A 12,823-nucleotide genomic window follows, 5' to 3' on the forward strand; every position below is an offset into this window, starting at 1 on the left:
CCTTTAACTGTATCAGAGATACATTTTTCACTTGAATATCTGCAAATAATGCTAACCAGAGGTGTTTTTTCCTCCTGTACATGAGCATAAGCTTTGTTCAGGTCCAGTCTTTCTTTCCAAGGAAGAAGTTCTAGGCCAAACAGTTCAACAGAGCTCAGAGTGAGATAGGGATTAATGAGACTGTGTGTGCAAACAAATAAGTACAGTAAATTACAAAAATGCTCTGGACTTGAGCATGTAGAGAATATTTTCAAAGAATTCCAAGTGGCGCCCAAAGGGATTAAAAAATTAATCTCCCTCCCAAAGGAAACCCTAAATTCTAATGTGAAAACATGTACATGAAAGTCATTCCCTCTCCAAAGAGAACAAGTTCCTACAAAGCCGACGGGGGTGGGGAGAATTCTACAAGGGGGTTGTTGCCTCTGATGCTGACAGCACTGTGCTCAGCCTAGACTTGGTGGTAACATTCTCTGCAAAAGAAAATCTCTCTGGTTTTACTCACAGTGCCTCTGAGCTAAGGGGAGGAAAGGAGACAGAATGAGACATGAAGCCAAGCGTTTTCTTTTATTCATTTTTTTTTTTTTCTAACTTCAGATGACTCACTGGAAAAAAAGACTTGTGAATGGTCTCCTTGGAAGAGACAAACACATTTGATATCTCTTTCAATTGAAACAAGTGCAGAGAGGGTAAACTCACTTTCAACTAACTGCCTGGCTTCTATTTCACAGAGCAGAGGCATATCTCTTTTCTCCAACTCTTTGAGAAAAGCAGCTCTCTGTTTCTTAGCTGTCATCCTTTACTCCACTTGCAGACATGTGCCTGAGTTTGTCAGAGCACAGTGGCAACAGAATTTGGATTCCATGAAATACACACATCAGGAAGAAATAAAGGCCTTGTCTACACACATACTGCTAGTTACCAGCAAGAATGTAAAAAGGGAAACAAGCAACAAGAAAATTAAAAGAGAGAAACATCTTTACTCTGACTGGACAACACACTTTTTTCATAATCAAGGTGTTAAAATCTGCTGCTGCTGAGATAAAACCACTAACTTCAGCAGCTAAGATACAGTTACTCACCCCGGTAGAGTCCAAAGAAGCCCTCATAACGCAAGACTTTCTTAAAACAGTCAAAGCTGTTTTTGTACATCAGCTCCCCAACAACAGAGCCAGTGCCACGCTGGTTTTGCATGCGGGTCTTCACCAGATCTATAGGATATACTGCAGTGGCTCCCACAGCTACAAAGAAAACAAGTTTTACCCTTAGAAGAGAGCGCAATTAAATGGAGGCTCTTTAAGGACAACAAATCTCATCTCAAAGGACTAAAAAACAAAACACGGTATCTATTCTCACAAAAGAGACTGTATGTTATTCTTCCTTCTTCCATACACTGCTGAAGGATGACAGGCTAGCATTTGGGACCCATAAATATAGCTGCTTCAGAGAACAACTGCGTGCATTTTCAAGTCATTACCAACGTTAAGTCATCAAGACTTGATTTCCGCAACATGAAACTATTATATATTTCTTTATACTTTCCATTCAATGCCGAAATATTATACCATTTACCCTTTGAAATAACCATATGTGTAGAAACAGGTAGCTATAATTTTAAAACTTAGTTTACTAAAGCATTTTGGTAAATTACTCTTAGTTATGACCATAATATTGGAACCACATCTCAACATGACCCTATCCCTTTGTACAGAATTTGTGTTTTTTGGCCTTTTTTAATGCCAGGCTTTAGGATTTCTGACACTGGAAAAATTATAAAATGAAGTGGAGTGTTATTTTTCAACTGTTGAAAACCAAAACATGGGGGCGCCTGGGTGGCGCAGTCGGTTAAGCGTCCGACTTCGGCCAGGTCACGATCTCACGGTCCGGGAGTTCGAGCCCCGTGTCAGGCTCTGGGCTGATGGCTCGGAGCCTGGAGCCTGTTTCCGATTCTGTGTCTCCCTCTCTCTCTGCCCCTCCCCCGTTCATGCTCTGTCTCTCTCTGTCCCAAAAATAAAATAAACGTTGAAAAAAAAAAATTAATTAAAAAAAAAAAAGAAAAGAAAACCAAAACATGTTCTGCAACTTCTAAAACTGAAAAGGAAAAAACAATAGTTTCATCAGTTCAGGCTTGTTTTGAAAAATCATAAGCATTTTAATCACACCTCCTAGGATCTTCTCAACAAAGCTACTTCAGATTCTATACATTTTCTATGGAAAGATGTAAGAAAAAAAAAAGTCTCTCAAATGTTGCCTAGGAGCAGGGACTAGGGGTTCATTTTAGCAAATATTAACTACAAGTCTAGATAATTCTTTAGCCAGTAAAGAGGGAGAGGGGAAAAAAAAAATACAAGTAGAAAAGCCACAGTGAATCAATCACTTTAGGAGGCTGTTTTGTTTTGTAAGGTTCTGGGATTTGTATACCTGCCTCACCCCCAACACCATTATTCCATTTCTTCACACTGTCTTAACAGGATAATTAAGGCGAGTGCAGCACGCATGCAGACTTTCACTTTAGTACAGGGGTTTGTCCTGAAGACACACTGGAGCCAGAGGGGCCACAGCTGTGTTGCGACAATCCTCTCATCACAGGTAGAAATAAAGGACACTGCAGAAAGCTCTGTAGTTATGACCCGCAGGAACTAGAAACTGCACCTTTGCTGACCTGTCTCAGTCTAGTGAGATAGTACTGAATTAACACAAGCTTGAGACAGCACACAGACATGTCACTCACCTCCAGCAACTGAGCCCAGAGTGAATCTGTAAGCAGACTCGGCAATCTGGAGCCAGATCGGCCTGCCTAAACCGTGCGATTGCTGCAGGGAGGAAAAAATAGGTAAAGACACTTGGAAAAGTATATGGCAAATAAAAAAGGCTACAATTCAGCTACTTATGATTTTAAAATAGATACCTCGATTAGCCTAAGAGACACAGTTGCCTTCTTCTCGCCCCGTTTTTTAATAAGCCTATTAATACCTGATTTCTCTAATATTGGAGAATACACTATCATTCCAGAGAAGTGAATCTTTCGGGTAAATAAATGTCTCGAGTAAAAAATCTTTCCCCCTTCTTTAGCTAACTTAAAATTTTTTTTTTTTTTTTTTTTTTTTTATTTTTGGGACAGAGAGAGACAGAGCATGAACGGGGGAGGGGCAGAGAGAGAGGGAGACACAGAATCAGAAACAGGCTCCAGGTTCCGAGCCATCAGCCCAGAGCCTGACGCGGGGCTCGAACCCACGGACCGCGAGATCGTGACCTGGCTGAAGTCGGACGCTTAACCGACTGCGCCACCCAGGCGCCCCAAAATTTTAAAATATTTCAAAAATGGGGGCATCTGGGTGGCTCAGTCAGTTAAGCATCCAACTTCATCTAAGGTCATGATCTCACAGTTCGTGAGTTTGAGCACCGCATCGGGCTTGCTGCTGTCAGCATGGAGCCTGCTTTGTATCCTCTGTCTCCCTCTCTCTGCCGCTTCCCCGCTCTCACTTGCTCTCTCTCAAAAGTAAACATTAAAAAAATATATTTCTAAAAGGTACACAAACTATCTTGATTCCTAAATCAGAGAATACTGATGATAAAAAACACCTTCTCTAATGACTGAAAGTCATCAGATTCCTAGGTCCATCAATTACTGCATCAAGATCTAATGCACCTGTTGGTGCTATCTTCCCATGCCTCAAGGCCATTACTTCTTTCACCAACAGCCTCCTGGTTGGATTTGGTTTGGCCGCCTATCGCCTCTTCTCTTAAGGCTGGAGCAGTCACACAACTAGGATTGTTATGTATATGTAGGTGAAGCAAAGTCAAATGCTTCTCTTTGGGACTAAAGTGAAAAACTTTAATAACTACAGTTTTAAGAGTTCAGAGCCTTGGCCCCCTTACTTCTGGCTTTACAAGCTCACCACTGAGGTTATCACTAGTTAACCACGTATTTCTGAACCATGTTACTGAGCATTTTCTTTCCTAGACCTATGTATTCTCCAGCTATACCTATCCAAAGAAAGGCTTTAAAAAATAAGTCTCTGGGGCCTGGAGCTTACTATATTTTAAAGGCTTTAAATCATTCTGCTATGTAGTTAGGCTGAAAACTATCCTAGCTACCCACATTTATAGTTACAACATAGGATTTATTATGATAACAATGCAAAGGAAAAAACCCTATTGTGACTCAGAATTTCATAGGTAACCCACAACATAAAGGATCTAAAATAATTTGTCTATACTAGTCTGCCAGTCTTGTTCTTTAATATATTCTTTATGAAAACAGCAGTTATGCTGCATAAACAGTTTGAAATGAAAGAATAAAATATTTGGTTTATTATAAAGAAAACTTGAAAAATATTAACTTGGAATAAGCTTTTTTTAAAAACCTGCATAATAAAAAGCTTAGATACTCTCATTAGAATAATTTAATGGAGAGGGAATCCATGCCTAAAATCTAAAAGAAAGAAAAAAAGCTAGTCTACTCTGACTTGCTTTCATCTGTACAATCTCTTCAAAGCTCAATTAATCAAGATAAATATGACAAACCTGGATATTTACAAATAATTTGAGAAGCAGCCTATAGAAAGGTTTTATTTGGTTGTTTTGTAAATCTTGAATCACAATACACATCTTTTCAGTTTTTAACCAAAGCATGTGATACCTAAATGTTTAATGTTTGATTGTGATCTCTGCAGGCAGAGATCTTTTAAAAGCTCATTATGCTTAAAAAAGAAAAAAAAAAAAAGCGCATTATGCTTGCCAGTGCTGTGGTTCAACAAATTCTATAGTAAAAAGGAAAATAAGTAATGTATGATGAAAAGTCAAAATGAAACCCAGAGAAAACCCTTGGCAAAAAAAATTGGTAAAACACCATTATTTCAAATATCAGTACATATTTTATAAAGCTCAACTATCACAATATACTAACTTTATTATAATCCATTGCGTGAAAGTATATACCTATTATGTACAAAACTGAATTTAGCATGTGGAAGAAACCATCATGAAAATGGTGGAAAATTACAGAGTAGTACATTATCATGATCTTGTAGGAAATACATTTTTTCCTACCAAGTTAGCCCAGGCAACTGCATTGCCATCCATTGTGTTTAATTTATGTACTGTAACAAAAGTGAGCAATAAATAGAACTGATATTTATATTTGAAATCAAATAAGGGAAAGAGTAGGATATTTTAACAAAACCTTAATATAAGCATAATTTGATTCATTCACAGAAGAGCAAATGGGCCATCCAAAAAGACAATTACTTTTTGTTCTCTTTATCACTACAATAACAACACTAATTTTATTTTATTTTATTTTTTTTAATTTTTTTTTTCAACATTTATTTTTGCGACAGAGAGAGACAGAGCATGAACGGGGGAGGGGCAGAGAGAGAGGGAGACACAGAATCAGAAACAGGCTCCAGGCTCTGAGCCATCAGCCCAGAGCCCGACGCGGGGCTCGAACTCCCGGACCGCGAGATCGTGACCTGGCTGAAGCCGGACGCTTAACCGACTGCGCCACCCAGGCGCCCCAACAACACTAATTTTAGACTGTTTAGAGATTTACTATCTCCCAAAGGGTGAAAGTACTTTACCAAGCAGCATTCAAGACCTGTGGTCTAATGCAGCCATTGGGGGGCCCAGTGTTTCTCAATCTTCTGTAAATAAACTCCCTTTGAGACCACCAGGATGGTCTAACCCACAGTGAGACCACAAAGTACTAATTTCTCAGTCAGTCCACTGTGCATTTAAAGGTAAGATGGCCATACTAAGGACAGGACAAGTGACAATAAAGGTCTCATAGTGAGATGGGGAATAAGCAGACCCGTGGCCCTAGTCACCCCACTGCATTCTCCACCATTATTTAAGTAAATAGTTTCAACAACCGTTTATGAATGAATACTCCTGCCAACCAAAGATTATGATTTCATTTATAAATTATATACATGATCCATCGTACTAATATCTATATAAATATAAGTAATAGGTTTTATTAAATTACACATAATATGCATTGTACACTTGATCTTAGCCAAAAGGGCAAGAAGCGATTACATTGTAAACATCTACAAAAGTAAAAGTTATAAAAGAATGAGATCAGAGGTGCCTGGGTAGCTCAGTCAGTTAAGTGTCCAACTCCAGCTCAGGTCATGATCTTGCAGTTTGTGAGTTCAAGCCCCGCGTGGGACTCTGTGCTGACAGCTTGGAGCCTGGAACCTGCTTCAGGTTCTGTGTGTCCCTCTCTCTCTGCCCCTCCCCCACTCATGCTCGGTCTGTCTCAAAAATAAATAAACATTAAAAAACAAAAAGAATGAGATGGTATAAAATAATTTTCAAAAAAATTTATTTTCATTTACTAAACCAAAAATCTTTTTGATATCACTTCAACATATTATACTGACTATGTTCAGTTAGTTTTTTAAACGTTGATTGAACAAAGCAAGGCTAACCAGTTACTTCTAATACTCTGTTTCAAAGATAGCACAGTGGAAAACACAGTGTGTGTCTTCAAGGTAAAGATAAGTTAAGAGTCTGTTTCTTGGACAGCAAAAATATTTTTAACTTCTAAAAACATGCACATAAAGCTTTATCCCAAAATGGAATTTCTCAATTACAAAACTGGGTGAAAACAGGCCTCGTTCTCATAGATTTATTATTTTCAATCATGTCTCCTTTCAAAAAAATATGTTGAACTAAAACTCAAATAAGGGCTATGATCCCAAAAAAGAATAAAATTACCACTATTTTTTATTAATATAAAAAGCCTCTCCTGTGTTCATCACATATATTTTCTTTACCCTCTCTCTTCCTTTACAAAATGTTTATGGATCAGGCAGTGAAACATCCAATTTCAGCTCAGGTCATGATCTCACGGTTTGTGAGTTCGAGTCCCATGTCAGGCTCTGTGCTGACAGCTCAGAGCCTGGAGCCTACTTTGGATTCTGTCTCCCTCTCTCTTTGCCCCTCCCTCGCTTGTGTTCTGTTGCTCTCTCTCTCAAAATTAAATAAGCACTTAAAAACTAATTTTTTAATGTTTATAAGCCCTACAAAATCCTATGAAAACTGAAGGATTACAGTGTGTTTTAATTCTTAGCTAAAAACATCTCTAACTATAAACACCCAAATACGCAAATGCCTTTTGGCCTCTGCCCTTATTAAATACCATTTATTTATTTTTTTAAATACAATATGGTCAGTAAGTTTTTCTCAAGCTTAGCTATCACTGTAACTTATGGTTCACTTGTATTCAGGTATGTAAATTAATGTAATTAATGCTATGGATTTCACTTCATGAATATTCATAAGTAGAACGCTACTGTAGCTGTCATGCCTGTTAATGACTGTGTACTGAATTTTTAGCATTTAGACTGAAAGAAAATACTCAACAGTAAGAAGATCGCCTACCATGAGCAAATGGGCCAAAGGAAAAGGCATTTCCCTTAAGTTATGATTATGATCATGAAGGTGATATTTAACAAGATTAATTAAGTGTTTTTCAAAGCAAAATAAGAGTTGAGAATCTTAACTGATTTTTAACCTGTTCCCTAAGCACATGTGTATGATAGGAAATGACTTGAGACCTCATTTGGGTAGCAGAAAGTTCTTCTGCTTTTGTTGTTGAACATACCTCAATCTATAAATGAGAATGACCTAGAGCAAGATCATGCCACAAGTCAAGCTATGTGCCCAAACCACACTACTTCAGGTAGTATGTCAATCCAATGAAGAGAGCTACCTCTTCAAAACAGCATACTATTAATGGAGAGAAGAAAAGGAAAAGCTGAAGATTTTTATACTGACTATACGAGGTGGGGGAGAAAAAAGCTAGATTTTAATACCTACTGAGATGTACGATTGGAAAAATAAGGCTAGGGAAAATAGATTAACAAAATTCTTTTGCCAGTAAATCACACCTGAATTTTAATTCAATATTCTTGGCCTTACAAAACAAGATTTAAGAGTTGGTGGGTTTTGTGTTCGTTTTGTTTTTTTGATACCACATGTAAGTAAAATCAGATGATACTTGTCTTTCTTGGACCTATTTCACTTAGCATTAATACCCTCTAGGTCCATCCAAGGTGTCACAATTGGCAAGATCTCATTCCTTTTTATGGCTGAGTAATATTCGTGTGTGTGTGTGTGTACCACATCTTTCTCATCCATTCATCTACTGGTGGACACTTGGGTTACTTCCATATCTTGGCTGTTGTAAATAATGGTTGCCAAAGGGAATGTGCAGGGCGGGGGGGGGGGGGGGGGGAGGGAATGCAAAATAAAGGGGATTAAGAGGTATAAACTTCCAGTTATAAACTAAATCCGTCACAGAGATGAAAAGTACAGCATAGGAAATATAGTAATGTTATAAGCTATTTATAGACACATAATACTGAAAAATATCTTTTGAAATGCAACTTTTTCAAATTTCTAGAGCAAATTTTCATAAATGTATACCACAAAATGTAAAATTAAATTCACTAAGCTCTTTAAATATTTCAATATCTCAACCATTTAACAATTTTATTAAATTTTATTATAAATCAATGAATTGAAATAAATCCATCTATTTTTTAAGGACCTGAGAACGTACAGTGGAAATAAACTTTGATGGCAGCAGGTAAGAATTCTTTGCTACTAAAGAAGCTAAATTGTAAGGAGTTACAGATATATCTTAATCTACAGAAAGCTTTGCTACACTCCAAAGTATTAACATAAAATGTAGATATAAAAGCAAAATTTTCCATTTTCAATCTACTTACCTGACTACAAACATTCTTATTTATTATGAAAAGTAGAACTAGAAATCCTAATTAGCTTTAGAAGCAGAAACATCATTTCATGGAGCACAAGTAGAAGAAAAACTTCCTACCAAAATTTCCCAAAGTGAACCACACTTAACATGCCTTGATGTTTTACTAGCACATGTGGCTATTCACCTATGTGGCAGCAATGAAGAAAAAACAGACTTGGGCTCTTTCTGTGGCATGCCCATTTAGTGTTTTCTCTCTCTCCTTTTTTTCCTGTCTTCTTCCCTATCTCCCCACACCCTTTCAATGTCTCATACGGCACAAGTCTCCTCAGGAATCATGTGGGACACAAGCATTGTCTATGACAGCAGGGAAATACCGGGTGACAGGGAGGAGCCCTCCTAACCCTCACCCCACACACAAAGCCATGTGACCATAACTACAACTGGGGCCTCCTCCAAGTGCCACAGAAGTGAAAGTTTCAATTTAAAACAAGACTTAAAAAGAAAAGAAAAGAAAAATAACTGTGCCATTGTACTCTTCCATGTAATATCATGGGGTTTATTTTCCCACTGAGGTAGTATTTTTGTAATCAGAAATGGGACTGTATTAACTTTATGGGACTCAGAAGCTATTGTTTAAATCATCCTTTAAGAAAAAATGCTAATATTTTATTTAAAAAATGTAGTAATATTCAAGGTTGTCTTTCTGGCTCATTACTTATATAGTTTTCCTGTGTTATTATTGTAATCTATAAAGCATGATCTCAGTGAAAGATGTACTTCATTAGAAGAATGTTTTGTATTTTTAAAGCCCTATAAATATCAGTCTAATTTTTCAAAGTGAACTTAACACTAATCTTTAAGTGTCACCACACAAGTGAAAGGAAGACTGCTAGTTCTAGGGAGGAGTCAAGCCCGTGTATGTCTGCACTCTCATTTCCCTTATCTTAATAAAGAAAAAAACACAAACATAAATTTAGGTCCCCATAAAAATAGTCCATGAGGGTGGGAATAACAGTTGCAATCTTTGAGCTAAGTAGAGACTTTTTCTGGACAGTTTTTAATTTTCATAGCATTCAGGAACTTTAGGCTGTCATGTACATACTATTTCAGCATTTTTGAAGGTGATTCTATTTATGAGACTCCTCCTACCTGTCTCTGAAGTTCTGCCAGGTTGTAAGGTAAGGCTCCCTCAGCCAACGGAGCTATTCTCTCAATATCTGCCAAAGTCAAGCGCCTTCAGGCAAAAATATGGGGAAGAAAAAACTGTTAGACACCAACAAACTCCTCATACCAAGATCATATTTCTTCAGAAAAAAAGAAGATGGGAAAAGAACTAGGCTTTTTTATTTTTTTAACCTTTTTATTCATTTTTGAGAGACAGAGAGAGAGACAGAGCATGAGCAGGGGAGGGGCAGAGGGAGAGAGGGAGACACAGAATCCAAGGCAGGCTCCAGACTCCCAGCTGACAGCACAGTGCCCAGTGCAGAGCTTGAACCCACGAACCAAAAGATCATGACCTGAGCCAAAATCAGAGGCTTAAATGACTGAGCCACCCAGGTGCCCCAAGAAGCATGTTTTAAAAAAATTTTTTTTAATGTTTATTCATTTTTTGAGAGAAAGAGTGTGAGTGGGAGGGTGGGGGGCAGAAAGAAAGGGAGACACAGAATCCAAAGCAGGCTCCAGGCTCTGAGCTGTCAGCACAGAGCCTGACTCACAGCTCAAACCCACGGACCTCAAGATCATGACCTGAACTTAAGTCGGATGCTTAGCTGACTGAGCCACCAGGCACCCCAAGAATGATGCTTTAAAAGTAGTATTTCTTGGGGCGCCTGGGTGGCTCAGTCAGTTGAGCATCTGACTGTTGATTTCGGCTCAGGTCATGATCCCAGGGTTGTGGGATGGAGCCCCTGTGTCGGTCTTGGTGCTGAGCATGGAACCTGCTTAAGATTCTCTTTCTTTCTCTCTCTCTCTCTCTCTCTCTCTCCCCCCCCTCCCTCTCCCTCTCTCTCTCTTCCTCTGCCCCTCTCCCCTGCTCACGCTCTAAAATAAACATAATAGTAAAATAAAGTAGTATTTCTCTATTCACTATCATCTTAGTGAAAAAAAAATCTCCAAACCCAGGATCCCACAACAAAAAGCAAAAGATCTCAGAAAAATAATATGTACTACACAAATTTAATAATACTCCAATGGTAGATACTAAAAGTAAAGAACTAATCCTGGTTAGAAGTAAAGTATAGACATTGACAGTTCATACATACTAAGTGTATTCCCTTAGGGTACATATTTAATGCATAGGTACAAAGTATCTTGAGAAGGACAAATACAAAACTGATGAATACTGGTTGCCTTTAAGGAAAGGCACAAGGATAGAAGAGATACTTTTTTACAGCATGCTCTTTTAAGCTCTGAGTTTTGAACCCTGTACTACTGTTTCCAAAAAATTTACTTAAAAATAAGTACATTCCATGAACCAGGTAGATCACTTCAGATCTAGTTTTGAAAAGCATTTTTTGAAACCATTTATTATCTTATAAAGGTGGCACAGAACCTCTGCTAAAAATGTGAGTTCTAGATGAATGAGACATGGCCTGATATTTCATGTCAATCACCAAAGACTGGATGGCATTTTTAGTATCATCTCCAGACCAATAATTCATTATGTAGCATAAAGGCTTAAAATCACCCATATATACCCAGATTCTAATAGTCCTCAGCTCTAGGGTTAAAACCCATTTTTCATTTATATACACAATGGAATACTACGTGGCAATGAGAAAGAATAAATATGGCCTTTTGTAGCAACGTGGATGGAACTGGAGAGTGTTATGCTAAGTGAAATTAAGTCATACAGAGAAAGACAGATACCATATGTTTTCACTCTTATGTGGATCCTGAGAAACTTAACAGAAGACCATGGGGGAGGGGAAGGAGGAAAAAAAAAAAGAGGTTAGAGAGGGAGGGAGCCAAAACATAAGAGACTCTTAAAAACTGAGAATAAACTGAGGGTTGATGGGGGGTGGGAGGGAGGGCGGGGTGGGAGGGAGGGCAGGGTGGGTGATGGGTATTGAGAAGGGCACCTTTTGGGATAAGCACTGGGTGTTGTATGGAAACCAATTTGACAATAAATTTCGTATTAAAAACAAAAACAAAGACGAAAACCATTTTTCGGATATTCCTACACTTAAAAAAATCTTGCAACCTAATATGAGAGCGTAAGTCCCGCATCCCACAAATCCTGCACAGAGATGAAGGTTTTTCTTTTGGATTTACAAAAGAACTTCACAAATCAAAAACTCTCAATGTGCTTTGGTTATTTTAGTCTATAAAGTGGAGGCATTAGGGGTCCCTGGGTGACTCCGTCACATAAGCATCCGACTACTGATTTCATCTCAGGTTATGATCTCACGGTTCATGAGATCGAGTCCTGAGCTGGGCTCTGCACTCATAGTGCACTACCAATGCAGAGCCTGCTTAGGATTCTCTCTCTCTCCCTCTTTCTCTGCCCTTCCCCCACTCACATGCACATGCTCTCTCTCTCTCAAAATAAACATTAAAAAATTAAAAAATAGAATGCAGGCATAAAATATCTGAGCTTGACTATGATGATAACCATAATGATAACGTCACGAACATATTTCAAGAAATGATACCTTCCAACACAAAATGATACACACTATTCTGTAAAAATGACCATTTGTGAATGAACCAAAAAGATTATAAGACACCTGGACATGTACTGCAGCTTACTTTATAAATGTAGGCAAATTTTCACAAATCTCTTACATTTAATCGAGTCCAGATGAAATCAACTTTTCCCCATTCCTCTCTTACTTCTCACTCCCCCTCACTCTCGTGTGTCTTCTGTCCCCTATCTCCCTCTCACAAGTCCCATGAGCTCTTACTCTCTTCTTTTACCTCCCTCTCTCCCTCTCTTCCCTCCTTTTCTCTTCTCCTCCTTGCTCTTTTCCCCTCTTGCTCTCTCTCCCTTTCCCTTCATTCATTCCCCCCAACCTAAACGTCTGTCTTCGTCTGTCTCTCCCTCCTCCCGTTTCTCATTTGGCCTCTCTCTCTTTCTTGGAATTTGTA

The 12,823-nt window shown here is 38.3% G+C and overlaps 1 protein-coding gene across 5 annotated transcripts in view; it reads right to left on the reverse strand.

Moving 5' to 3' along the window:
* Positions 1–12,823, reverse strand: part of SLC25A12 (solute carrier family 25 member 12) — a 212,463-nt gene that overhangs the window by 35,290 nt on the left and 164,350 nt on the right. For all 5 annotated transcript variants that reach the window (XM_086718898.1, XM_086718900.1, XM_086718897.1 and 2 more), the window contains 3 exons: positions 9,884–9,968; positions 2,729–2,810; positions 1,080–1,238 (listed from right to left, as the gene is read on the reverse strand). In XM_086718898.1, coding sequence (XP_086575024.1) covers positions 1,080–1,238; positions 2,729–2,810; positions 9,884–9,968 — 326 coding nt within the window. The remainder of the gene's footprint in view (positions 1–1,079; positions 1,239–2,728; positions 2,811–9,883; positions 9,969–12,823) is intronic.

Source organism: Puma concolor, chromosome C1 (assembly GCF_028749965.1).
Source record: "Puma concolor isolate L17-30 chromosome C1, mPumCon1.1.hap2, whole genome shotgun sequence".
Lineage (NCBI taxonomy): Eukaryota > Metazoa > Chordata > Mammalia > Carnivora > Felidae > Puma > Puma concolor.